At 44.7% G+C, this 25,617-nt stretch overlaps 1 protein-coding gene across 2 annotated transcripts; it reads right to left on the reverse strand.

The window, feature by feature from the left end:
- Positions 1–1,652: 1,652 nt before the first annotated feature.
- On the reverse strand, positions 1,653–25,525 carry RAB2B (RAB2B, member RAS oncogene family). Of its 2 annotated transcripts, none has more exons than XM_087712083.1 (8): positions 25,424–25,525; positions 18,033–18,104; positions 14,242–14,309; positions 13,371–13,453; positions 9,829–9,921; positions 4,604–4,715; positions 3,735–3,803; positions 1,653–2,160 (listed from the first exon to the last, which is right to left on the reverse strand). In XM_087712083.1, exons 1-8 carry the CDS (start codon positions 25,467–25,469, stop codon positions 2,056–2,058), a joined length of 648 nt encoding a protein of 215 aa, XP_087568209.1. In that variant the 5' UTR covers positions 25,470–25,525; the 3' UTR covers positions 1,653–2,055. The 2 variants fall into 2 exon arrangements, with proteins under 2 accessions (XP_087568209.1, XP_087568210.1); XM_087712084.1 differs by lacking the exon at positions 25,424–25,525 and adding an exon at positions 25,144–25,323.
- Positions 25,526–25,617: the final 92 nt, after the last annotated feature.

Genomic DNA, 25,617 nt, shown 5'->3' on the forward strand with positions numbered 1-25,617 from the left:
GTATACTCAGAAGTGATCGGTGGTGGGCTGCAACGATTAAGGTAAAGGTCCCCTCGCACATATGTGCTAGTTTTTTCCGACTCTAGGGGGCGGTGCTCATCTCCATTTTAAAACCGAAGAGCCAGCACTGTCCGAAGACGTCTCTGTGGTCATGTGGCCGGCATGACTAAATGCCAAAGGCACACGGAAAGCTGTGACCTTCCCGCCAAAGGTGGTCCCCCTATTTTTTTACTTGCATTTTTTACGTGCTTTCAAACTGCTAGGTTGGCAGAAGCTGAGACAAGTAACGGGAGCTCACTCCGTTACGCCGTGCTAGGGATTCAAACCGCTGAACTGCCGACCTTTCTGATCGACAAGCTCAGCATCTTAGCTACTGAGCCACTGCATCCCTACGGCACGTCCTATAAGCGATTACTTTCATATAAATGCATACGGTTGCAATTTGATTCTCCGAACGTTTTTGTCATAACTTAACCAATAGGTCAAGCTTGTTTTATTTTGGAAATAACTGAAACAACCAAGAATAACCAAACCCCAAGGTTTGTTCCAACAGAGCTCAGCATCAACGCCTCTAAACCTGGTCCTGATCCTTTGGCATCTCCAGTGAAAAAGAAGTCAGACAGCTGATACTGGAAAAGCCACACTGAAGATCTTGAAGAACAATTAAATAGGAGTCATTAAAGGCAACCTTAAATGTTGGTTACGTTTGTCACATATTTTCGAAACCTTGCGTTTAAAAATGTCTATGGAGATTTGCCTTTAAAAACTCTTGTGGTTTAATGTTTTTTTCCCCCCTCTGTAGTCCTTTCTTACTTAAGAGATAGTCCGCTATTTGTTTAGTAACCAGTCAAAGTTACAACAGCAGAAATAAAAGTGACTTACGACCATGTTTCACACTTAACATCCATTGCAGCATCCCCATTGTCAAGTGATCAAAATTTGGGCACTTGGCAACCAGGGTTATATTTATGACAGACGCAGCGTGCTGGAGTTAGGCGATCACATTTTGCCACCTTCGCTCAACCACCGTGTTGCTAACCCAATGACTGCGGCGATCTGCTTAACAATGGCAAGGAAGGTCGCAAAGTGAAGAAAAGCTCGCTGAACCGCTGTTTTGCTTAGCCACAATCTCGGGCCACTGTAGTGGTTAAGTCGAGGACTAACCTCCTCCGTTGGAAAGTTGCATTAAAAGAACTGCCATGGCAGAACACGAAACAAATCATTTTGTATAGTCCAGGGGTCGGCAACCTTAAACACTCAAAGACCCACAAAGGTCCTAACAGGAAGCCCCCCCCCCCTAGTTCAATTCAGAAGCCACCCAAAAGTCCTCCACCATAGAGTCTCATCCTAGCACAGCATCCTTTTTCCTCCACCATAGAGTCTCATCCTAGCACAGCATCCTTTTTCCTTTACCTGTCCCACCCAAAAGCCCTAACCCTATCAATTGTGGAGCCGACCAGCGACAGGGAGCCACAGCAGAGGGATGAAAAAGCCACATGCAGCTCCAGAGCCATATGCAGCTCAGAGTTGACCCCTGTCTTAGAGAGACCACATCTCATTCTTGTCCTAGTGTTTTCCACCTCCAATGTAGGTCACATCCCTGACCCTTGGTATAATCCTTCCCTTCCCTTTCCCGTGAAAAAAGAGCCAGATAAAGGCAAATGTGAAAACTTTTTAATAGGAAGCGGAGAAAGCGTACATCACAGCTTAATATTAATATTAATCAGGTATGGCGACCTGGAAGATCCCCCCAAAATTTAATGGAGTCCAAGGGAAGGAAGTTTTCAACAGTGGGGAGAAAAGTCACTGTTGACATAAATCCAGACTGGAGAAGGGAAATAAATACTTTTCCTTCTAGAAGAAAAAGCCAGACAGCCCTTGATGGGGAGACCAAAGATTAGATTCAGGGGAACCCCAAATTCATATCAAAAGGAGAAAGGAAAACCAGACTGGAAAATCCTTGCCTCCCCCCCAATGCCATTTGAATAAGAAATACAAGGCACCATCCTCTATTTGTTCCCAGCCTCAGTGCGCTGGTCAGGATTTCAAGCAAACTTAGCAACAGCCCGATCGGTCCCCAGAGCCTTGTGGTCCCGGGCGGACGGATGTCCCAGCCGAAAGAACCGCTGGCTGTTTAGAGCCGATCCTGATCCCGTTTCCCTGGAAGGGGAGAAGAAAAGGGATTTAGACATGGAAACATCGAAAACAAAGGTGTCCTGACCACCTAAAGCTTATACTCTACACCAGGGGCGTCCGACTGGATTTCGTCAAGGGCCAGATCAGCGAGCCGAGGTGGCACAGTGGTTAGAGGGCAGTACTGCAGGCTACTTCAGCTGACTCTGGCAGTCAGCTGCAGTTTGGCAGTTCAAATCTCCCAAGGCTCAGGGTTGACTCAGCCTTCCTTCCTTCCCAAGTGGGTAAAATGAGGACCCAGATTGTTGGGGGACAATAGGCTGGCTCTGTAAACCGCTTAGGCAGGGGTGTAAAAGCACTATGAAGTGCAAAGGGGTGGTGGTGAAATGCTACTGGTTTGTGCCAGTTCACCTGAAACGGTAGTAAAAAAAAATGCTACTGGTTCGCAGAACCGGTAGTAAAAAAATACTACAAAAAAAAAGGTACAAAGAAAAGTTCCAACAATCGCATGTCGCACAACTGATCTTTGGAACTTTTAAAAAAAAATGTTTTAAGCATGTTTTTTGCTACAGGTTCTCCCCAAAAGGGGATGGTGGTTCGTTTTTGCACAGGGTTGTGGGGGTGCGGAGAAAGAAAGAATGAAAGGGAGAAAGAAAGAAAGAAAGAAAGGAAGGAAGGAGAAAGAAGGAAAAAAAGAAGGGAGAAAGAAAGAAGGAAGAAAGAAAGGAGAAAGAACGAAAGAAGGGAGAAAGAAAGAAAGAAACAAGGGAGAAAGAAGGAAAGAAAAAAGGGAGAAAGAAACAAGAGAAAGAAAGAAAGAAAGAAAGAAAGGGAGAAAGAAAGGAGAAAGAAAGAAAAAAGGGAGAAAGAATGAAAGAAGGGAGAAAGAAGGAAAGAAAAAAAGGGAGAAAGAAAGAAGGGAGAAAGAAAGGAGAAAGAAGGGAGAAAGAAAGGAAGAAAGGGAGAAAGAAAGAAAAAAGGGAGAAAGAAAGAGAAAGAAAGGAAGGGAAGGAAGAAAATGGAGAGGAAGGAAGGACTACAAGCCTGGCACTGGATGCAGCTTGAGAGGATAATCTAGGGCTGGAAGGGTCCTGGAGATCATCTAGTCCAACCCTGCTCCAGCAGGACATTGTTAAAGTGAGTTTCTGTCTTTTGATCCTCGAGTTATGTGACTACATAGCCACATCCACCCAGTCACATGACCCCACCAAGCCATGCCTATCAAGCCACACCCACTGAAGTAGTAAAAAAATAGATTTCACCACTGATGAAGCGGTATCTAAAGTGCTATTGCTATTTTAATTCTCCACCGTGGACTAGTGGGGGGGGGGATTATGGTTAGAGCTGGTGGGGGAGACACGATGGATGCCTCCTGAAGCACTTTATTGGCCAAAAACAGGCTGCATGGAAGCCTCTGGGAGGGAACTTCTGGAGGCAAGTTGTTCCACTGATCAATTGTTCTACCTGTCAGGAAATTTTTTTCCCCTTAGTTCTAAGTTGCTTCTCTTCCCTGATGAATTCTAATAAGGCGGCTCCGTCCCATGACGGAATTCCTGGCTACGGGTTTGGCCGCGACCCCGAGAGGCTTCCGTCCAGCTCACCTCATTGGAAATGTCAAGTTCACCCTGCTGGATCTTTCTGTAGATGGCTTTGGCTGTGTTGAGAAAGGCCTGGGAACGGCAAACGGAAAAAAAGAAGAAAAAATTCAAGATTAGGGTAAAATCCACTAGAAAATAGACTCCGATTCATCTCTCATCAGAAGAGGTATTTGAAACTTAGGAAAGAGACCACAAGGTATTCCACATCCTCCACCATCTGGTTGACAGGTTCAGAAGAAGTTATGCTTGGATTTCCGACCGCAGAGTTTCCAACATTTTTTTAATTGTCACTGTTCTGACCGAGGCCTCCCAAGAGCATGAAGCAAACTCCTTGTCCTGATCAAACCCTCCCCCCCTTTTATTAATTGACTGTGAATTCTGCTCATTCACATCCAGCAAAGTCTTTCAAGGGAGGATTTACAGTCACAGACCTTATCTGGCTTGGAGAGCTGCCAGGCCGATATCTGCAAAACTTGGCAAGGAGTCTCAGAGAGTCACGAACCAATGAAGTGAACTAACTGTCTCCTGCAAACTCCCCTCCCCTTCTATTTCCTCTGGGAGGGGCCATTCACTGTCCATCTGTGGCTTTACTCCCAAGTCGACCCTTATTCCTTTAGCTGCTCCCTTCGTCTGACAACTCTGCACATGCGCACACTGGGAACAGGCTCCAGCTGTTCTTCTGCCTCACTGATGTCTGACTCTGAAGGCAGCTGATCACTGGCATAGGGCTCTGGTCCCCTCTCTGCCTCCGACACAGAGCCCACATCAGAGCCTTCCCCAGACTCCAGGCCTGGCCCATGTTCCTCCCCAACCGCCTCACTGTCCGAATCTGCTACCAGCTCCGCAGGCCGCTGGCGAGCCACAATGCTCACCTCTTCCACATTGGCTGCTGTTTTTGCCGATGTCTCCATGAAAACCATGCCATGTTCCCGGGCGAAAGCCTCCCCTTCTTCTTTCTGTACAACCCGCCGATGCTCCATGTCACTACGGGGAAAGAGGCAAACACAACGGTCAACAGAGGATAAGAGCATGAAAAGCTTCAAAGAAAGAATGACCATCGTCTTCGTTAAATGACCCCCCATAATCCCTTGCAGGGTGGAGTCTGGGCAACTGAACAGAGCAAGCACAGTGTTTACTGGCCGAATGCCCTTCTTGTCACCAATGCGGAGTTTTGTTCAGAGAATATATATTCTCATTGTGCCCAGAAAGAGAATTATCTGCTTCTGCTTAGGATCAAACTAAGAAACAATGATGATGCAAATAAACCCCCATCTGAAAGTCAGTTAATTCAGCCGCCTGGCCTCAACCCTCTTTGATGGACCTCTGAAGGAAACACGCTCATGTACAAAAAAAATGGTTATAGGTAGCCCTCCACTTACTGTACGATCACAATTGAGACCCAAATTTAAGTCGCAAAGCCAGACAGTTGTTATGTGAGTTTTGCAAATCGCCACAGTTCTTAAATTACAGTAGTGCAGTGACGTGCAGTGAGTTTTATGGCTGGTGAGGCAAAAAGAAATAAAGCGACTTTTGGCCGCCCTGCCGCTATGTCCGACATAGAGGCGGTTGGAAATAGCGCCGGGGTGGCAAAAGCCGCTTTCAAGAAAGCGGGCAAAAGCTGTAGAGGGCTCTTTTTTAGAGACTTTTTTAAACAGTTAAGCACTAAGCAGAGTCAGCCACTGTGACTCTGGCAGCAACTACCTCAGCCTTTTTCCTTTTATATATTTTTTCTTTTCATGATGACAGTGGTGAGGCTCTGCGTGGCACGACAAAACCGCGCTCGACTAAAGCGCGCCCGATTAAACTGCGTCGCTGATGTCATCAACAGGGCGACAACAGCGAGAGCGGAGAAAGAAGGGCGCTTTAAATAGCGCTTTGAAAGCAAGCCGATTCAACTTAAGGTAAGGGATAGGTTTAGGGTTAGCTTTAGGGTTAGCTTTAGGGTTAGGGTTAGGTTAAGGGTTAAGTTTAGGGTTAGGTTAAGGGTTAGGATTAGGTTTAGGGTTAGGTTAGGGTTAGGTTAAGGGTTAGGTTTAGGATTAGGTTTAGGGGGGTTAGGTTTAGGTTTAGGGGTTAATTTTAGGTTTAGTGTTTACAGCGTGCTTCTGTCTCCGCGCTGTTGTCGCCCTGTGATGACGTCAGCTACGCGGTTTCGTCGAACACGCTTTAGTCGAATGCGGTTTTGTGGTGGAACCAGGCTCTGCCTCCCCTGACTGCACATCACTGCAGTAGTGATATGGCTGTTAAGTGAATCGGTCTTCCCCCCACTGACTTTGCAGAAGGTCGCAAAAGGTCACATGACCCAGGGAAAAGGCAACCATCGTTAATACATAGAATAAAGAGAATACAGAGAATAATGCAGAGAAGAGCAATGGGAAGACTAGGGGACTAGAGGATAAAACAAGGGTTTGTTTTAGTTATCAACAGTTATCAGCTGCCTGGATAATGTTTAATGATGTATGTATGTATGTATGTATGTATGTATGTATGTATGTATGTATGTATTGTGTCAAAACCCCTGGTATGCCCAAATATGGGAGGAAGTATACTGCTTCCTTTCTCTGTCTATCGGCTCATCACAAGAGATCATCACGACAGAAAGCCATTATTTTTTACTGTTGCCTTTGTTACATTTGTGTTTCATTTGTGCTGATAAATAAATAAAGGGAGACTAGTATAGATCTATTTCAAGCTATTTAGCTCTCATCTATTTAGATTCCCAGTAAGGGTATGGCTAGCTGATGAGAGCTAAATAGCTTGAAATAGATCTATACTAGTCTCCCTTTATTTATTTCGTGACCCAACAAATGCGCGAACGACAAAACCGCGGCCCTAAAACCGCGGCGCTAAAACCGCGATGTCAAAAGCGCGCCAACAACAGCGCACCGACAAAAGCGCGCCGACAGAAGCGTGATTTAAGTTAAGGTAAGGTTTAGGTTTAGGGTTACAGCGCGCTTCTGTTGGCGCGCTGTTTTCGGCATGCTTCAGTGCTCATTCATCGGCGCGGTTTTGTCATCGCGGTTTAGTCAGGCGTGCTTTTGTCGTTAGCGCATTTGTGGTAGAACCATTTATTTATCAGCACAAATGCAACACACACACACACACACACAAACACATATTTATACGTGTGTTGTACCAGTAAAAGTAAATTGGACATAAGCCTTAATTTGTGAGTTGGTGGGGGGAAAAGGGGAAGGAATGCTTAGATATCCTACTAACTGACTTTGTTTTAATAGAAATAATTTTAGATAAAAGCATGTTTAAATAATTGTAACCAAATGAGATTTGTGGTACAGTGATAATAAAATACATTAAATTTTAAAATGTACAATTCAATTTGAATGAAGTATATGTAATGATTGTGGAAGAAACACACATATTTGTAACGTATTTGTAACCAATCGACACGTTTTCTACAAGATGTAACGAAACATGATTCTTTTTTTGTGTTTTTGTTTAATTAAAACAATAAAACTTAAAAAAAAAACAGTTATCAGCTGCCTTTGGAGTTGGAGATCAGTGGGGCAGAAGAACAGTTGGAGCCTGTTCCTGATGTGCCAGGAGAAGGGAACAGCTAAGGAATAAGGGCTGGCTCGGGGAGTAAAGACACAGGCGGATGGTGAATGGCTCCCCCCAGAAGCAAGAGGAGCGAAAGGGGAGTGGAGTTTGCAGGACACAATTGGTTTGTTTCATTAATGTGAAGATCTGTTCGTGACTCTCAAAGACTCCTTGCCAATTTTTTTTTTTTTTGTACAGCATTTGCAAAGATATCGGCCTGGCAGCTCTCCAAGCGTGATAAGGTCTGTGGTTGTCAATTCACCCTTGAAAGACTGTTTGCTAGATGTGAACGAGAGGAATTCACATTAGCTTAATAAAAAAGGGTTTTGTCAGGACAAGGAGTCTGCTTCATATAACTGTCTCTTAATTGCCATGGGACTTTCTGTTCTGGCGCAGCCTTAGCAGAAGCAAGAAACAGACTCCTGGTCATGAAAAACCCCTCTTAATTGACCTCTTGTGAATCAATTGCATTCATCCACCGAAATGACCAGGCTAAATAGTCCTTCAAGGAGTCAACTGCAGTAACACACCTTATCAGTTCCTTGTGATAATTGAAAGGCCGTGAGCTCCCAGCCAAAAGGCTGCAAATTAAGTTCTAGCAAGCGGTCTCTGTGGCACGAAACATGATGACCCAAATCTTCAGAAATATGAACTGTTGTCTCCTACGACCACCACTCCCCTTTCCTTCTATTTATTCCCCAGCCAGGGAGGGGCCATTCGGCGTCCATGTGTGCTTTGCTTCCCGAGTCAACTCCTTGTCCTCCATCTGTGCATACATGCATCTGGAACAGGCCCAGCTGTTCTTCCTCCTCACTCATATCAGCTTCCAAAGGCAGCTGCCTATCCGTTGGCTGGGAAATGTTGGATGGCCTTCGCTCTATCTCTGCATCGGACCCAGAGCATCCAGAAGAGCCTTCCCCAGACTCCAGAGCTGGCCCAGGTTCCTCCCCAACCTCTTCATCATCCTCGTCTGTTGTGAGCTGCCACAACACTTTCAACCCAAAAGGACTTCTGGGCAGAAAATTGACATGCAGAGATTAAAGAGCAACATGAGAACAGAAAAACCACCCGATTCCCAAAGTGATCAGATGCTTGTAGGAAGCTGTTGCCCTTCCCACTGCAAATCCCCTATGCCCTACTGGCACTGATGATGTTACATAGTTTGGTAATGAAATGTCTGCAAGAAAACGGCCCCAAGGATCTTCCTAAGAGAAGTGACAAATACTGCTGTATAAAATAGAAAGTTCAGATTCAACTGCCCAAAGGAGGCTGCTCCTAGACAATCTATCTTCCAGCTACATCTGTTTCCAAAATTGTGGCTTCCCCTTTTGCAGTGGCAGCGAGGGTAGATTTGATTTAAATCAAGTCGATTTAAATCACTAGGAAAAAAGCCTTGATTTCAGTCAACTTGTTTGAAATCATAATTTTTAAAAGAGCAACTGTCTGTTCTGACCTAGGCTTCCTCAAAAAGCACAAGGCAGAATCCTGGTCCCGACAAAACCCCTTTTATTAAATGAATGTGAATTCCTCTCATTCACATTCAGCCAAGGCCTGGCAAACAGTCTTTCAAAGGAATATTTATGACTACAGACCTCATCTATCTTGGAAAGCTGCCATGTAAATATTTTCCAAATGAGGTGCTGCGTAAGGAAAGACTGGGCACAGAGTCTCTGAGATTCACGGACAGATCTTCACACTCCTGAAATGAATCTAACGACCGACCAACAGAATTGTTTCCTGCAAAAGCCCCCTCCCCTTTCGCTCCTCTTTTATGTCCTATGGGAGGGGCCAATCACCTTCCACCTGTGACTTTACTCCCAAGTCTACCCTGGTTTCTGAGTTGTTCTTTTCTTCTGGCAGCTCTGCGCATGCGCACACTGGGAACAGGCTCCAGCTGTTCCTCTTCCTCACTGTTGTCTAGCTCCATAGGCAATTGATCACTGTCAGACGGCCTCTGCCCCATCTCTGCCTCCTACGCAGATCCCTCGCCTGAGTGTTCCCCAGTCTCCAGGACTGGCCCATGCTCCTCCCCAACATCCTCACTGTCCGACTCTGCTGCCAGCTCAGCTGACTGCTGGCAGGCCACAACACTGTCATCTCTGATCCCGCAGCGGCTCCTCCTCTGACCCGCTGTTGACTCAACCGACAGTCCCAATATTGCAGAATGTACAGCCTCATGCTACCTAACTAAGCTCCATTTAATCAACCGAGTAAACCAAATTACGAATGCGCCTTAAATAGAAAACTATCTTTAGGCAGATGTTCCCTCCAAAAGCATTTTTTTAAAAATAAATTTGATAAAAATCATTTTAAAAAATTCCAATTTAAATTTTAATAAAGTCCGATTTATTTATTTTTTAAAAAACTGATTTTTTTTTTAATTTAAAGAAAAAATCATTGATTTTTATCCCCCTTGGTTGCAAGCCATGCAAAGATAGCTTTGGTCGAAGGAACCGTAGACAGTCAGGCATGCATTGATTCGTAGGCTTTTGGTGGGTGGGTGGGCAGGAAGGAAGAAAAAACCAGAAGCCATCCTTACCTTTTATTGCCAATCAGCATAATCACCATGTGGGGACTAGAATGCTGCCGTGCATCTTCTAGCCAGGCATACAAATGGTTGAAAGTTTCCCGCCTGCAAAGAGTAAAGGTGGAAAAAAAATGCAAAAGTCAAATTGAAGGTGAGAATGGTCAAAGCTGAGAAGGTTAGCTTCATGGAGAAACATCCTCTCCAGCTTTCTTTCTCCCCAGAATCTGCACTGGAGGAACACAGGGGATTGGAGAGGAGTATAGCAATAGCAATAGCAGTTAGACTTATATACCGCTTCATAGGGCTTTCAGCCCTCTCTAAGCGGTTTACAGAGTCAGCATATCGCCCCCACAGTCTGGGTCCTCATTTCACCCACCTCGGAAGGATGGAAGGCTGAGTCAACCATGAGCCGGTGAGATTAGAACCGCTGAACTGCAGGTAACCGTCAGCTGAAGTGGCCTGCAGTACTGCACCCTAACCACTGCGCCACCTTGGCTCTTTTTACTTCCATTGTCACTTGGCATCCGGAGCAGGGGTGAGTTCCGGCTGTTGCTACTGCCAGTTTGCTCAGGGACGCACTGCGTGCGCTTGAGAAACTGGGTATGTCTAGTTTAATGAAAAGAAGGACCAGGGGAGACATGACAGCAGTCTTCCGATATCTCAGGGGCTGCCACAAAGAAGAGGGGGTCAAACTATTCTCCAAATCCCCTGAAGGCAGGACAAGAAGTAATGGATGGAAACGAATTAAGGAGAGAAGCAACCTAGAACTGAGGAGAAATTTCCTGACAGTGAGGACAATTAATCAGTGGAACAGAAGTTGCCTCCAGAAGTTGTGAATGCCCCAACACAGGAAGTCTTTAAGAAGATGTTGGATAGCCATTTGTCTGAAATGGTATTGTGTTTCCTGCCTAGGCAGGGGGTTGGACTAGAAGACCTCCAAGGTCCCTTCCAACTCTGCTATTGTATTGTATTGTATTGATGCCCAATATCTGCACATCCTCAGTACTTTTAAAAATGCTTCTGCACATGCGCAGAAGCAAAAAACAAGATGGCGCCGCTACTACCTACTCGGCCGAACCGGTCTGAACCCACCTCTGATCCAGAGTCCCTGAGGGAAAAAGTCCCTCAGATAAAGGGCCTGAGACCCCAAGTCTGTTCAAACCCTTCCTTGCTCCCTTCCTTCCCACTTTTCAAAGCAATATCGAACAATTAAAAAAGGTAAAAGCATTGGCCAAGGTGCCAGGCAGAAACCAAATAAATCACCACGTTTATAAAAAACATGTTGAGACTCTAGAAAAAGTGCAGAGAAGAGCAACAAGGATGATTAGGGGACTGGAGACTAAAACATATGAACGGTTGCAGGAACTGGGCATGGCTAGTCTAGTGACGAGAAGGACCAGGGGAGACATGATAACAATGTTCCAATATTTGAGGGGCTGCTACAGAGAGGAGGAAGCTCAAGCCATTTTCCAAGACACCTGAAGGCCAGACAAGGAATAATGGATAGAAACTGACCAAGGAGAGATTCAACCTAAAAATAAAGAAAAAATTTCTAACCGTGAGAACAATCAACCCACAGAACAGAAGTTGCCTTCGGAAGTTTCGGAAGCTTCATCACTTGAGACTTTCAAGAAGAGATTGGATTGCCATTTGTCAGAAATGGTGTAGGGTCTCCTGCTTGAGCGGGGGTTTGGACTAGAAGACCTATAAGGTCCCATCCAACTCTGTTAATCTAAGTGGGGCGCCTGATGGCACGCTATGCCACCCCTTTGGTGTTTTTTTTAAACTTTTTTTTAATTAAGTTATAGAATATTATATAATACAAAAGTAAAAAAGAAGAGCAGTGAGGGGGGAGGGGAAAGGAAATTGAGGAAAGATAGGGAAAGAAAAAGAAGTATTGGCTTCTGACTCTCCTTGTTACAGTAAAATAAGGCATTAACATCAAATCACATAAGAATTAGGGTAGTTCACTGCTCTAACAGAAGGTAGTGTGAGAAAGATGCAGGAAACAGTAGAAAACAATGGTATGAGAATGGAGAATAGAGTAGAGTAAACAGAATAGAATAGATGGAAATAAGAATGGAATGGAGAGTAGAGTAGAATAGAATAGAGTAGAACAGAATAGAATAAATAAATAGAAAGAAGAATGGAATGGAGAGTAGAGTTGAGTAGAATAGAGTAGAACAGAACAGAAGAGATGGAAAGAAGAATGGAATGGAGAGTAGAGTAGAGTAGAGTAGAGTAGAGTAGAGTAGAATAGAGTAGAGTAGAGTAGAACAGAATAGAATAAATAGAAAGAAGAATGGAATGGAGAGTAGAGTTGAGTAGAATAGAGTAGAACAGAATAGAAGAGATGGAAATAAGAATGTAATGGAGAGTAGAGTAGAGTAGAGTAGAACAGAACAGAACAGAACAGAAGAGATGGAAAGAAGAATGGAATGGAGAGTAGAGTAGAGTAGAACAGAATAGATGGAAAGAAGAATGGAATGGAGAGTAGAGTAGAACATAATAGAATAGATGGAAAGAAGAATTGAATGGAGAGTAGAGTAGAGTAGAGTAGAACAGAATAGAATAGATGGAAAGAAAAATGGAATGGAGAGTAGAGTAGAGTAGAGTAGAACAACAGAATAGATGGAAAGAAGAATGGAGAGTAGAGTAGAGTAGAACAGAACAGAAGGAAAGAAGAATGGAATGGAGAGTAGAGTAGAGTAGAATAGAATAGATGGAAAGAAGAATGGAATGTAGGGTAGAATAGAATAGAGTACAAGAGAACAGAACAGAAAATATGGAATGAAATGAGAATTGAATAGAATAGAATGGAATGGACTTGTGTCAGGGGCACCTGTGGTGGCCATGTACTCAGAACTTCCCAGAGGCCCTCCTTCCCTCATTATAACCTTCCTTCCTTCCCTCTTCTTTTCCCTTCCCTCTTCATTCTCCTTTCTTCTTCCTTCCTTTCCTCCTTTTTCCTTCATTGCTCTATCCAAATCATTCCGGCAGCTTAACTGGATGACCTGCAAGGACCTGCCAGACCATCAATGGTCATCCAAACCAAAACATTGGGAATCACCGGTGTTCTGCCTTGAGCGTTGTAGGCTTGCTTGGGGCATGCAGTTAACTCCACGCTTAGGAATCTCGTTCAGATCAAGTTTATTATCAGGCATTCTTAATAGCAAAACTTACAGTTCAGTGTTAAGATACTTCTGACTTTCCATAATCTGTCCCATCACCTCGTGTAAAAAGATGATGATTTCACTCCCATGTTGAGCGGAGATACAAACACTACGGTTCACAAAGGCATTTAAACTGACCGGCTATAAACTTTGCATGCAAGCACAATGCCCTAGTGGCCAATCAAAAACACAGATATGATCACATGTCATAGAACTACATTTCCCAAAAGGCAGTCTCTGCCTACATTTCCCATGAGGTAGTTTCTTAAAGGAGATGGTTCTTAATTCCTACACTAGCTATATACTGCTGGGGCAGCACAACCGGGCTAAACAGTGAAATCCCGATCCACTTCTAGGTTGCGCGTTGCGGTTGGGCCTCACCTGGTGATGTCATAGACCAAGAGCGCCCCGGCTGTTCCTCGGTAATACGAGCGGGTGATCGAACGGAAGGATTCCTGGCCAGCCTTTGGAGCAAAAGAGAAGCACACAGAATTACGCATCAGGTGTTGTGGTCGGCCAGCAGAGCTGGAAGCAGATTTGGACAGTGAGGAGGTTGGGGAGGAACATGATCAGCCTTCCCCAGACACCAGGCCAGTCCTGGTGTCTGGGGAAGGCTCGGACGAGGGCTCTGCATCAGAGGCAGAGAGGAGGCCAGGGCCATCTGGGAGTTTTGTGCTGCTTCCGGAGCCTCCAGAATCAGACATTAGCGAGGCAGATGAACAGGGGGAGCCTGTTCCCAGTGTGCACATGCGCAGAGACAACTCGGCAGTAAGGCTTGGAGATGAATGGCCCCCTCCCATAAGACATAAAGGAGGAGTAAAGGCATGGATGCCTTCGCAAGATGAAACTTTGTTCGTTCTGGTCGGTTTAGATTCTGAAGCTCCGTGTTGACTCTGTGCTCCATGTGGCCTTGACAAGCTAATTACCAATTAGGCAGGGTTTCAAGGGAGATAAAGGTGGGTGCTTATCAGCCTTATCCCGAAAGACTGTAACAAACTCTTGTTACAGTAACAGACTCTTTACAAACTATTTGTGACTCACTATGGGTGAGTCCTTCACAGCCTTTGGAATAAAAAGAGGGTTTGGGGGGACTAAGCATGTGCTTTTTACTGTCTCAGGAAGCCTAGGTCAGAACAGGAGGGTCGCTGCAACTGCTCCTTGCTCCTTCGGGACAATCCAATCCCACTCAATCTGTCTCTTCCACACTCCCTACCACTCCCCTTCCCCAGAAAAGGCGTCTGGGGTTGCTCACCGTATCCCAAATCTGCAGTTTGATCTTTTTGTTTTCAATGGTAATCATCCGTGCCCCGAACTCTACACCTGGTGGGGAAATGGAAGAGGAATTAATTCAACGTGGAACTGGCCTTGTTACGCTGTACCCCTTTCTTGGCATGATCCAGACTTTGATAAGGAAGAGGACGGCGGGAGTGAAGGGGTGGGGAATCTACAGCAGCGATGGTGAAGCTTTTCAGGACCAAGTACCCAAATCAGAACTCGCGTGCATGTGCATGCATGGGCACACGGCAGAGCACCAGAAACCTGAAGACCAACTGGCTGGCGCGTGTATGCCTGTTTTGTGGCCATTTTTCGGGCTGTTTTTACGGCGTTTTCCAGGCGATTTTCAGGCCGTTTTCTGGGCGGTTTTAAGACTATTTCCAGGCCATTTTAGGCCGTTTTCTGTGTGCGCGCTTGAAACCAGAAGAGCAGCTGGTGAAGGTGCGCGTGCCCAAGAAGAGGACCCTACATGCCACCTCTGGCACGCGTGCCGTAGGTTCGACATCATGGATCTAGAACACTGATGGCGAACCTTTTTTAGCTTGCGTGCCAAAAGCGGGGAGAGTGCAGGGGGGGTCGTGCGCGGGAGTGCCACACCTATAATGCTTTGCACACACCCCAGCCCGCATGCGTACACGACCAGCACTCCCCCCCCCTTTTGGCATGCTTTTTTCTCCCTCCTCAGGCTCCAGAGCCTTTATAGGAGCCTGGGGAGGGCAAAAACTAGCCCCCCACCCCCGGGACGCCCTCCAGAGGCTTCAGCTTCTTCCCTGAAGCCTCCGGAGCATGAAAAACTGACCCTATGAGCAAACTGGAAGTTCGGGAACGGACTTCCGGTTTGCTCATAGGGCCAGTTTTAGCTCTCCGGAGGCTTCCCTGAAGGGTCCGGAGAGCAAAAAACGACCCTACGAACAAACCGGAACTCACTTTCAAGTTGCTTGTAGGGCTGGTTTTAGCCCTCTGGAGTGTTCAGGGAAGCCTCCTGAAGGCTCCAGAGAGCTAAAACTGGCCCTATGAGCAAAAATCGGAAGTCTGTTCCTGAACTTTTGGTTTGCCCGTAGGTCCGGTTTTTCGGTTCCACCACAAAACCGCGTTCGACTAAAGGGCGCTCGACGAAACCGCGTAGCTGTCATCACAGGGCGACAACAGCGCGGAGACAGAAGCACGCTGTAAACGCTAAACCTAAAATTAACCCCTAAACCTAAACCTAACCCCCCTAAACCTAATCTTAAACCTAACCCTTAACCTAACCCTTAACCTAACCCTAAACATAATCCTAACCCTTTAACCTAACCCTAACCCTAACCCTAACCCTTACCCTAACCCTAACCCTTACCTTAACTTGAATCGGCTTGCTTTTAAAGTGCTATTTAAAGTGCCCTTCTTTCTCCACGCTCGCTGTTGTCGCCCTGTTGATGACGTCAGCGACGCGGTTTAATCGGGCGCGCTTTAGTTGAGCGCGGTTTTGTCGTGCCACGTGGTTTTTTGCGTTCTGGTGAAAAAATGGCCTCAAAAGTTCGAAATCAGCTGCGTGCATGCGCACGCTGGCCAGCTTACAGGGTAGCACCTCGCATGCCCTGACAAAGGGCTCCGTGTTGCACCTGTGGCAGGTGTGCCATAGGTTCGACATCACGGATCTAGACCAAGGCGGGAAGGAACAGAATGTGGAAGAGTTTGTGAAATGAAGAATTCAACAAGCAGAAGTACAAGAACAAAAGAAGAAATAACCACAGAGTCACGGACACCAGGTGTTGGGAAATTTAGATTTAAGCCCACCTCGAAAGTGGGAGAGCAGGCTACTTTTTTGAAGTTAAGACTCATTACCTAGCGCATCAGGGAAACAGAAGGTAAGGGAAAAGCATTGATGCTGTAGCATCTTGAATCAGCTGGTTTGAAATCACACCTAACTCTGTGCGCTCATTCAACCTACGTCCCTCTTTCATGATTCTGGCTTCTTTCTTTGCTATCACCTTTTCCCACATACCTGTGATGGCCAACCTATGGCACGCATGCCCGAAGTGGCACGCGGAGCCATGCCGCCTGTCATGCGTGGCATTGCCCGTTCTTCTGGGATTCTGGCACTCATGCTCATGCGACGATCAGCTTTGTGGATGCAGCAGTGCCGGAAATTGGAAGAGCCTGTCTTCTGTTTTCCGAAGTGAGCACGCGTGCCGGCAAAGCTGATTGTAGCATGCATGCCAGTAATCGGTAGACTTGCTAGCCTGCGTGAAGCAGAAACCAGAAGCTCATTTTCCAGCGCATACATGCCCCCTGGGCAGCTCTTCTTCTGGGTCGCAGCCCAGATGAGTGCCCGATCTCCCTTTTCGGCGCTCGGTGCCGAAAAGGTTCGCCATCGTTGCCATATACTGTAGAAGAAATTCCTCGCTGGTTAGGGAATTCCGAAAGTTCAAATCCACCTATCTTAAAAGTTGCTGAGTTTGAAAAACACGGTTTTAAACAAACATCTGAGCGACAACAGTCTCAAACTGGATGTTCAAACTCGCAAACGAACCATTACAAATGGTTCCCGTTAACACCCCCCCCCCCCGAATGCCGGATGCCCAAATGACCCTGTTGGGAGTAACTGCGCCCAGTTTAAGAACTGCTGCTACAGACTCTACTAATCCAGAAATCAATGAGTAACTCTTGTGTGTAATACATCGCAAAATGTTGATGTTGTGAATTGATTTTGAAGGGCGGGATAAGCAGACGTTACATCAGTTCTTATCTACCCTATTCTGGTTTCATTAAAAAAGTTTGAGTTTGAGTTTATTGGTCTTGTATGCCGCCCACTCCCGAAGGACTCCGGGCGGCTTACAATAAACAAGGGAAGGGGATAAATAAACAAAACAACACTTTAAAATATGCAACATTCACAGTTACCGTGGGGCTGGATATTTCACAAGCCCCCCGGCCTGCTGGAGCAGCCAGGACTTAGTGGCTTTGCGGAAGGCCGGGAGGGTAGTAAGGGTTCAGATCTCCACGGGGAGGTCATTCCAGAGGGCTGGAGCTGCAACAGAGAAGGCTCTCCCCCGGGGAGTCGCCAGCCGATATTGGCTGGCAGATGGAATCCGGAGGAGACCTGATCGGTCTATGGGAGGTAATCGGCAGGAGGCAGGAGGCGGTCTCTCAGGTACCCAGGTCCGATGCCATGTAGGGCTTTATAGGTGATGACCAGCACCTTGAAGCGGGTCCGGAGACTAATGGGTAGCCAGTGCAGTTTGCGGAGGATAGGTGTGACGTGGGTGTACCTGGGTGCACCCACAATCGCTCGCGCAGCTGCGTTCTGGACTAACTGAAGTCTTCGAACACTCTTCAAGGGCAGCCCCATGTAGAGCACGTTACAGATAGATAACCTGAGCTGTTGTCTATCTTGGAGATTTTATGTATGTATGTATGTATGTATGTATGTATGTATGTATGTATGTATGTATGTATGAGTCAGTATGGTGTAGTAGTTAAAGCAGTATTTCTCAACTTTCTGGACTTCAGCTCCCAGAATTCCACAGCCACCAATGCTAGCCTGGGAATACTGGGAGTTGAAGTCCATACAACGTAAAAGCTGCATAGGTTGAGAAACACTGGCTTAAAAGTACCAAACTATAAACTGGGGGACCGTGAGTTTTAGTTTTGCTCTAGTCACACCCTAGGGCCGGTCACTTTCTCTCAGCCCTAGAAAGGCCAAGGCACTATTGACATCTAGCTAAGCACAATTCCAACAATTATGATTCCCCAAGACTCAAAGAGCCACCTGGCTTTGATTCTCACCAATTGTCAAATCATGAACAGCCATAAACCGTTTATCTGTGAACTGTAGCAAGAGGCATGATTTCCCGACACCTTAAAAAAGAAAAAGATAAAATATTATTGTAAACTCTTCTGGCTAAAAAAAGAGATTTGTGTCTAACCGAGGCACTCTAGGGAACAATTTACTGATGCATTTATACTTACCAGTGCAAACTATACCTGTTTATCTTTATAATCCCTCGGTGTTTAATAAACCACATTTCCCCGAGATATAGGACAATTAGAAGTGTATTAGAAAGCTCTCCATTTACTGAATGCAGACTCTGAAATTCTGTTTTTGCTGTCTTTCTGCATATTAGATATTTGGACTCTTGTGTGGTAAAACCTTCTAAGCAATCTTCTGTTTTGAAGTGAGTCATAAAGAATCCCTCTTGTGCAGAAATACAATACAATACAATAGCAGAGTGGGAAGGGACCTTGGAGGTCTTCTAGTCCAACCCCCTGCCTAGGCAGGAAACCCTATACTGTTTCAGACAAATGGCTATCCAACATCTTCTTAAAGACTTCCAGTGTTGAGGAATTCACAACTTCTGGAGGCAATTTCTGTTCCACTGATTAATTGTTCTCACTGTCAGGAAATTTCTCCTCAGTTCTAAGTTGCTTCTCTCCTTGATTAGTTTCCACCCATTGCTTCTTGTTCTGCCCTCAGGTGCCTTGGAGAATAGTATGACTCCCTCTTCTTTGTGGAAACCCCTGAGATATTGGAACATTGCTATCATGTCTCCCCTATTCCTTCTTTTCATTAAACTAGACATACCCAGTTCCTGCAACTGTTCTTCATATCTTTTTAACATCTTTGTTGCTCTTCTCTGCACTCTTAAAAATGAATATGTTGACAATGAAAATAAAAGATAAAGAGGAATCAGAGTACTTCTAGACATGGGGAAGATTTTATGATTGTCTAGAGAAAGGAAACTAGAAAAGAAAGTAGGGAGAAGAAATAGAATCCAGACGGTTAAATGGAAAAAGGGGGGAAGAAGGGGAAAACAGAAAAGAAAATATTAAATATATAAGTATATATACAAGAGAGAGAGAGACACAAGGGGGGGGGAATATAGTTAGGATAGATTATCGAAGGTAAGGGACTAAGAAATGATATTAAATTATACTTGGGTTTGTGGAAATGCCATCCCAAGGAACATAAACTGAGACCTGAAAGAGACACCTACATTAATAGAAAACAAAGGGAGAGAGGAGGAGAGAATGAAAGGAAGACAGGGGAAAGAAGAAAGAGGTAAGGAGAGGATAGCAATAGCAATAGCAATAGCAGTTAGACTTATATACCGCTTCATAGGGCTTTCAGCCCTCTCTAAGCGGTTTACGGAGTCAGCATATTGCCCCCAACAATCCGGGTCCTCATTTTACCCACCTCGGAAGGATGGAAGGCTGAGTCAACCCTGAGCTGGTGAGATTTGAACAGTCGAACTGCCGAACTAGCAGTCAGCTGAAGTAGCCTGCAGTACTGCACTCTAACCACTGCGCCACCTCGGCTCATTAGGAGGAGGATGGAATGGAGAGAAAGAGAAGGAGAGGGTAGGGAGGGAAAGAGGAAGAGTAGGAGAAAGGTAAGGGAAGAAGGAAGGGAAAGGAGAAGAGGAAAGAAGAAAGTAGAGAAGGGAGGGAGGGAGAAAAGAAAGGGAAAATAAGGTGGTGTTACAACAGGAGGAAGGGATGGTAAATAAAGCAATACAAACTGTGTATTATAACCTATTAAATGAAAGAATAAATGCATAAGAATGATAAATGTAAAGAAAAATAACCATTATGTTAATGTATACTTAAAATGGTATGTAAGAGAATAAAATATTTTCTGGGGGGGAAAAAAGAATCTCTCTGTTGTGGCCCGCCAGCAGCCATCGGAGTTGGCAGCAGAATCGCACAGTGAGGAATTGCCTGAATTTGGACTAGAAGATCTCCAAAGTCCCTTCCAATTCTTCTGTTCTGTAGGAGTTCATGTTTAGGAGCCTGGCTAACCCCATCTCAATCCCCCACCTTACTAACAATTCTTGATCTTTACCGAGAAACAAAGGTTTTCACATTGTGTTTGAAAAGCGGCTAGAATAACAATAGCACTTAAGACTAAGCAGTTTGCAGAGTCAGCCTGTGTTCAAGTATTTAAGGGGCGTCACAAAGATGTGGGGAGGAAAACTATTGTCCAAAGCACCAGAAGGCAAGATGAGAAGCAGTGGATGGAAACCAATCAAGGAGAGAAGCAAACTACAACAACGACGGCCTTTCCTAACGGTGAGAACAATGAACCAGGCTTGCCTTCAGAAGTTGTGGGTACCCCATCACTGAAGGCTTTTGAGAAGAGATTGGACTGCCATTCGTCTGAAATGGTATAGATCAGCGGTCACCAACTGGTGGTCCGTGAGAAAATTTTGGTGGTCTGTAGAAAAATTATTTGCGTTTGTTATCTTGCACTAAATACTATTTCTCTTTTTTAAAAATAATCATATTAGTGGTCTGCGGGATTTAAAATTATCAATTTAGTGGTCCCCAAGATCCAAAAGAATAGAATAGAATAGAATAGAATAGCATAGAATTCTTTATTGGCCAAGTGTGATTGGACACACAAGGAATTTGTCTTTGTACATAAGATACATTCATCGAGAATAAGATACACTTTGTGATAGTCAAGGTTACTAATAAGCAATCAAATTAAAACAACATAAAATTGAAAGATACAAGCAACATGGTTATAGTCCTAAATGGGAAGAAAGATACTAGGAAGGAAGAGAAGAATAGGAATAGAATAGAATTCTTTATTGGCCAAGTGTGATTGGACACACAAGGAATGTATCTTTGGTGCCTAAGCTCTCAGTTTACATAAAGAAAAATAAAATAGAATACATTCATCAAGAATCATAAGATGGAACACAGTGATAGTCATAGGTTACTAATAAGTAATCAAATCATACTAGGAAACAAATAAAACAATATAAATTGTAAAGGTACGAGCAACATGGCTATCGTCATAAGTGGGAAGAGATAGGCATTAGGAAGGATGAGAAGAATAGTAATAGATCCTTGGTATAGATCACAGGCTGGCCACCCCCAGCCCCAGTTGAGTGAAGGGGAAAAAAAAGTTGTGATACGTCATGCGATGACAATATGACGCTGCGAGTTTGACACCCCTGGTACAGACCCTCCTGGTTGAGCAGGGGTTCGGGCTAGATCAGGGTCTCCAACGGGCATGTCAGAAACTAGGCTGTGTAAACAAGCAAAGCCCCATCCATGGGTTGCAGGCAGTACAAAAAAACCACGGCCTTTTGGGTCTGTGGAAAAACCACTGTCCATGGAACCGGGCCCTTGGTGCCCAAAATGTTGGGGACCACTGGACTAGATGACCTCCAAGATCCCTTCCAACTTACTATGCTGTGCTACACTATATGCTATGCAAGAGGAGCACAATATGCATCCATTTATTTATTTATATTTGTTCTGTATGTATGTATGTATGTATGTATGTATGTATGTATGTATGTATGTATGTATGTATGTATATAGATAGATAGATATAACAGCAGATGTTATATGTTATATGATCCTGCCTTTCCGTTTCTAACATAGCACCTTAATCACAAATTAGCTGGAAAATGGTAAGTAGGGATATATATAGATGTAGATAGGTAGATAGATAGATAGGTATGTAGGTAGGTAGGTAGGGAGAGAGAGAGAGAGAGAGAGAGATGGAGAGGGAGGGAGTATATTGTGTCTGTGTGTGTGGATAAGTAGATGGTAGATAGGAAGGGAAAAGAAAAGGGAGGACGAAAGGAAAGAAGGAAGGAGAAGAAAAGGAAAAAAGGGAAGGATGGAACTAAGAGAAAGAAAGGAAAAGGTAGGTAGGTAGGTAGGTGGGTAGATAGATAGATAGATATAACAGCAGATGGGGATCACCGCAGATGGGGAGTGCAGCCAAGAAATTAAAGGACGCTTGCTCCTGGGGAGGAAAGCTATGACAAATCTAGACAGCACAGTAAAAAACAGAGACATCACCCCGCCAACAAAAGTGTGTATAATCATGGCTATGGTTTTCCCAGTTTCAATGGATGGCTGTGAAAGTTGGACCATAAGAAAGGCTGAGAGCCAAAGAATTGAGGCCTTTGAACCTTGGTGCTGGAGAAGACTCCTGCAAGTCCTTTGGACTGCCAGGCGATCAAACTGGTCAGTCCTAGAGGAGATCAACCATGACGGCTCTTTAGAAGGCCAGATCCTGAAGATGAAACTCAAATACTTTGGCCACCTAATGAGAAGAAAGGACTCACTGGAGAAGAGCCTCATGCTGGGAAAGATTGAGGTCCAAAAAAGAAGGGGACGATGGAATGTGGTGGCTGAATGGAGTCACTGAAGCAGTAGGTGTGAGCTTAAATGGACTCTAGAGGATGGTAGGGGACAGGAAGGCCTGAAGAAATGCTGTCCATGGGGTCGCGATGGGTCGGACATGGCTTCGCAACTAACAAGAATATACACACACACTAGCTGAAAACCCGGTGTTCAACTATTCTCTTATTGGGGTATTAAAATGTCCGGGCCAAATTTAATTTCTAATATTGGATTTTTTTCCCCCTTACCAGAGGGAGCCCCCTTGTGTAGTACTGTGAAGCCATTACCATGGCAACTCCATTGCACTGTACAGAAGAAGCCATGTTAGAGTGGTATAGTAGAAGCCATTTCAAGGCACAACAGGCTGCAACTTAACAGAACCCACACCCCAAGGGGTGTTAGGAGTGTCTTATCCCCAGTATTTCTTTCTAGGGAGTATGTCATGTGTGTGCCAAGTGTGTACATACAGAGAGAGAGAGAGAGCGATATATATATATATATATATATATATATATATATATATATATATATGTATATGTATATGTATATGTATATGTATATGTATATGTATATGTATATGTATATGTATATGTATATGTATATGTATATGTCTATATATGTGTTGTTTGAATGTTTGAATGTTTATTTTATTTATATGCTGCCCTTTTCCCCTGAAGGGGACTCAGGGCGGCTCACAACTCAGCCAAGGGAGAGGGATGCAGACAAAAATTAAAACGACACGCAACAATACATAATTTAAAACACACAACAGTCATACCATTCGAGAAGGGGGTAGAAGCTTTTTAGCCCCAGGCCTGTCGGAATAGCCAGGTTTTAAGGGCTTTGCGGAAGGTCTGGAGGGTGGTGAGGGTTTGAATCTCCACGGGGAGTTCGTTCCAGAGGGTCGGAGCGGCCACAGAGAAGGCTCTCCTCCGGGTAGTCGCCAGTTGACACTGGCCGGTGGATGGAATTCGGAGGAGGCCTAATCTGTGGGATCTAATCGGTCTAGAGGAGGTAATTGGCAGCAGGCGGTCTCCCAAGTGTATTTAGTGTATTTCAATATGTATTTAGTGTTTAGTATTTATCAGCACAAATGCAACACACACACACACACACATATATACACATACATACGTACATACATACATATATACATACATACATACACACACACACACATGCACACAAACACTTCCCTTTTTCTGTCTTTTGGCTCACCCTAAGAGCCATCCAAGCAGAAAGCCATTTTTTTTAGGTTGCCTTTGTTACATTTGAGTTGCATTTGTGTTATCAGCACACATGCAACATATGTGTGTGTGTTTGTGTGTGTGCATAAAGCTCTATGGCAGGGCTCTAAAAGGGTGTTTATATATTTAGTGACTTCTCTCTGTATTAATCATTAAAGTGGTAACTTTAAATGGTTCATTTCTTAATCTTTTAATAGACCTGCTATTGTGTCTCTTAGCCTAGAGATAAAATACTAAACTATAAACAGAAGAAAGGTTACATTTGTTTCAACCAGGTATAACTTTGCTGTGATTGTTTTATACTTGTAATCTTATCAGGAATCTTGGGAGATTTAAAAGCAGCGTTGGGAGAGGTACGTACTGTAAAAGGAATGACTGTATACAGGAAGTCCTCGACTTACGATAATTGACCCCAAAATTTATAAGCAGGACAATTAAGTCAGTTTTGCACAATTTTGTGATCCTTGTTGACACAACTGTTAAGTAAATCACTGCAATGGTTACATTACTAACATGATTGTTAAGTAAATCTGGTTTTCCCATTGACCTTCTCAGGAGGTCTCAAAAGATGATCACATGATCCCGGAGCACTGCAACCGTCATAAATACATGCCGGTGGCCAATTCTGAAATTTGATCACGTGACCATGGGAATGTTGCAAAGGTCATAAGCGTGAACAACTGAAGTGCCACTGTAACTTTGAAGTCACTACATGAATGGTTTTAAGTCTAAGATGACTTGCAGAACAGTTTTTCCTCAAATTTGGCTACTTTGTATGAACTTCTAGAATGCAGTGGCCAAAATGGGAAACAATGTTCAGTCCACAACTTATGAGTTAAACCCAAGATTGTTGTTGCTAAGTGAGACATTTGTTCAGACAACTTTGCTGCATTTAACGACCTTTTCTGCCACCATGTTTAAGTAAATTTAAGCCAAATTGTTGTTAGTCACATGCTCTTTGATTTAACGACCACAATCGAGCCCAAAATTTCTGCTGCTAAATGAATTTGTTAAGTGAATTTTGCCTGCATTTTACGATCTTTCCCGCCAACTGTTTTTCAGTGAATTACTGCAGTTGTTAACTCAGCCACATGGTCCTTGATTTACGACTGCAACCAAGTCTAAAATTTCCGTTGCATTTGTTCAGTGAGTTTTACCCCATTTTACAACATTTTCTGCCACAGTTGTTAAGTGAGTCATTGAAGTAGTGAAGGGGATGACCTGGTTGTTAAGTGAATTTGACTGCCCCATTGACTTCGGCTTGTCAGAAGGTTCCAAAGGGGGATCTGGGAACCTGCGGCCGCCATAAATACGGGTCAATTGCCAAACCTCTGAATTTTGATCCTGGGAACGTGGGGATGCTGCAAAGGCCGTCAAGTGCGAAAAACGGTCATAAGTCAGATTTTTCTCAGTGTCGTCTAAACTTCATGCCATTGTTGAACGGTCACTAAATGAAGTGATGTAAACCGAGGACGACCTATATGGTTAGATTAGACTACCTGTTATAGATTCAATGTCCATTTCTTCCCTCTGGGTCCAATCTTGGCTAACCTGGGGACTGAATGAGGCCAGATCCTGGTTTGGCACAAAACCTGGTTTTTAGAGATCAGCAAAACCTAACCTAGATTTAACCACGTTCTGATGCCAATGCAACCACGGTCCTGGCACGACCCTGGGGTGAGGAAGCAGCTTCACTGAACGCCGCCCCCAGTCTCGCCATCATCCCCCCCCAAAGCGCCCCCCCAAGCCTTAGGAACCCCCCCTCAACCCCTCCCCTACCGGTGTCCCCGATGATAACGTATTTGAAAAGGTAGGCATAGGACATGGCGCCGAAGGCCCCGGAAGCCCGGCCCCAACCGCCGCTCTCATCCCCACTAGGACGCTCTGGTTTTCCTTTTCCGGTTTCCTTTGAATGAAAGCTAAAGGGATTTTTTAAAAAACCCTTTGTCTAGTCGGCTTCGAAAGGCAGGCAG

This window comes from Thamnophis sirtalis, unplaced genomic scaffold (assembly GCF_051295495.1).
Source record: "Thamnophis sirtalis isolate CommonGarterSnake01/CBP01778 unplaced genomic scaffold, rThaSir2_p1.2 scaffold_4, whole genome shotgun sequence".
Classification (NCBI taxonomy): domain Eukaryota; kingdom Metazoa; phylum Chordata; class Lepidosauria; order Squamata; family Natricidae; genus Thamnophis; species Thamnophis sirtalis.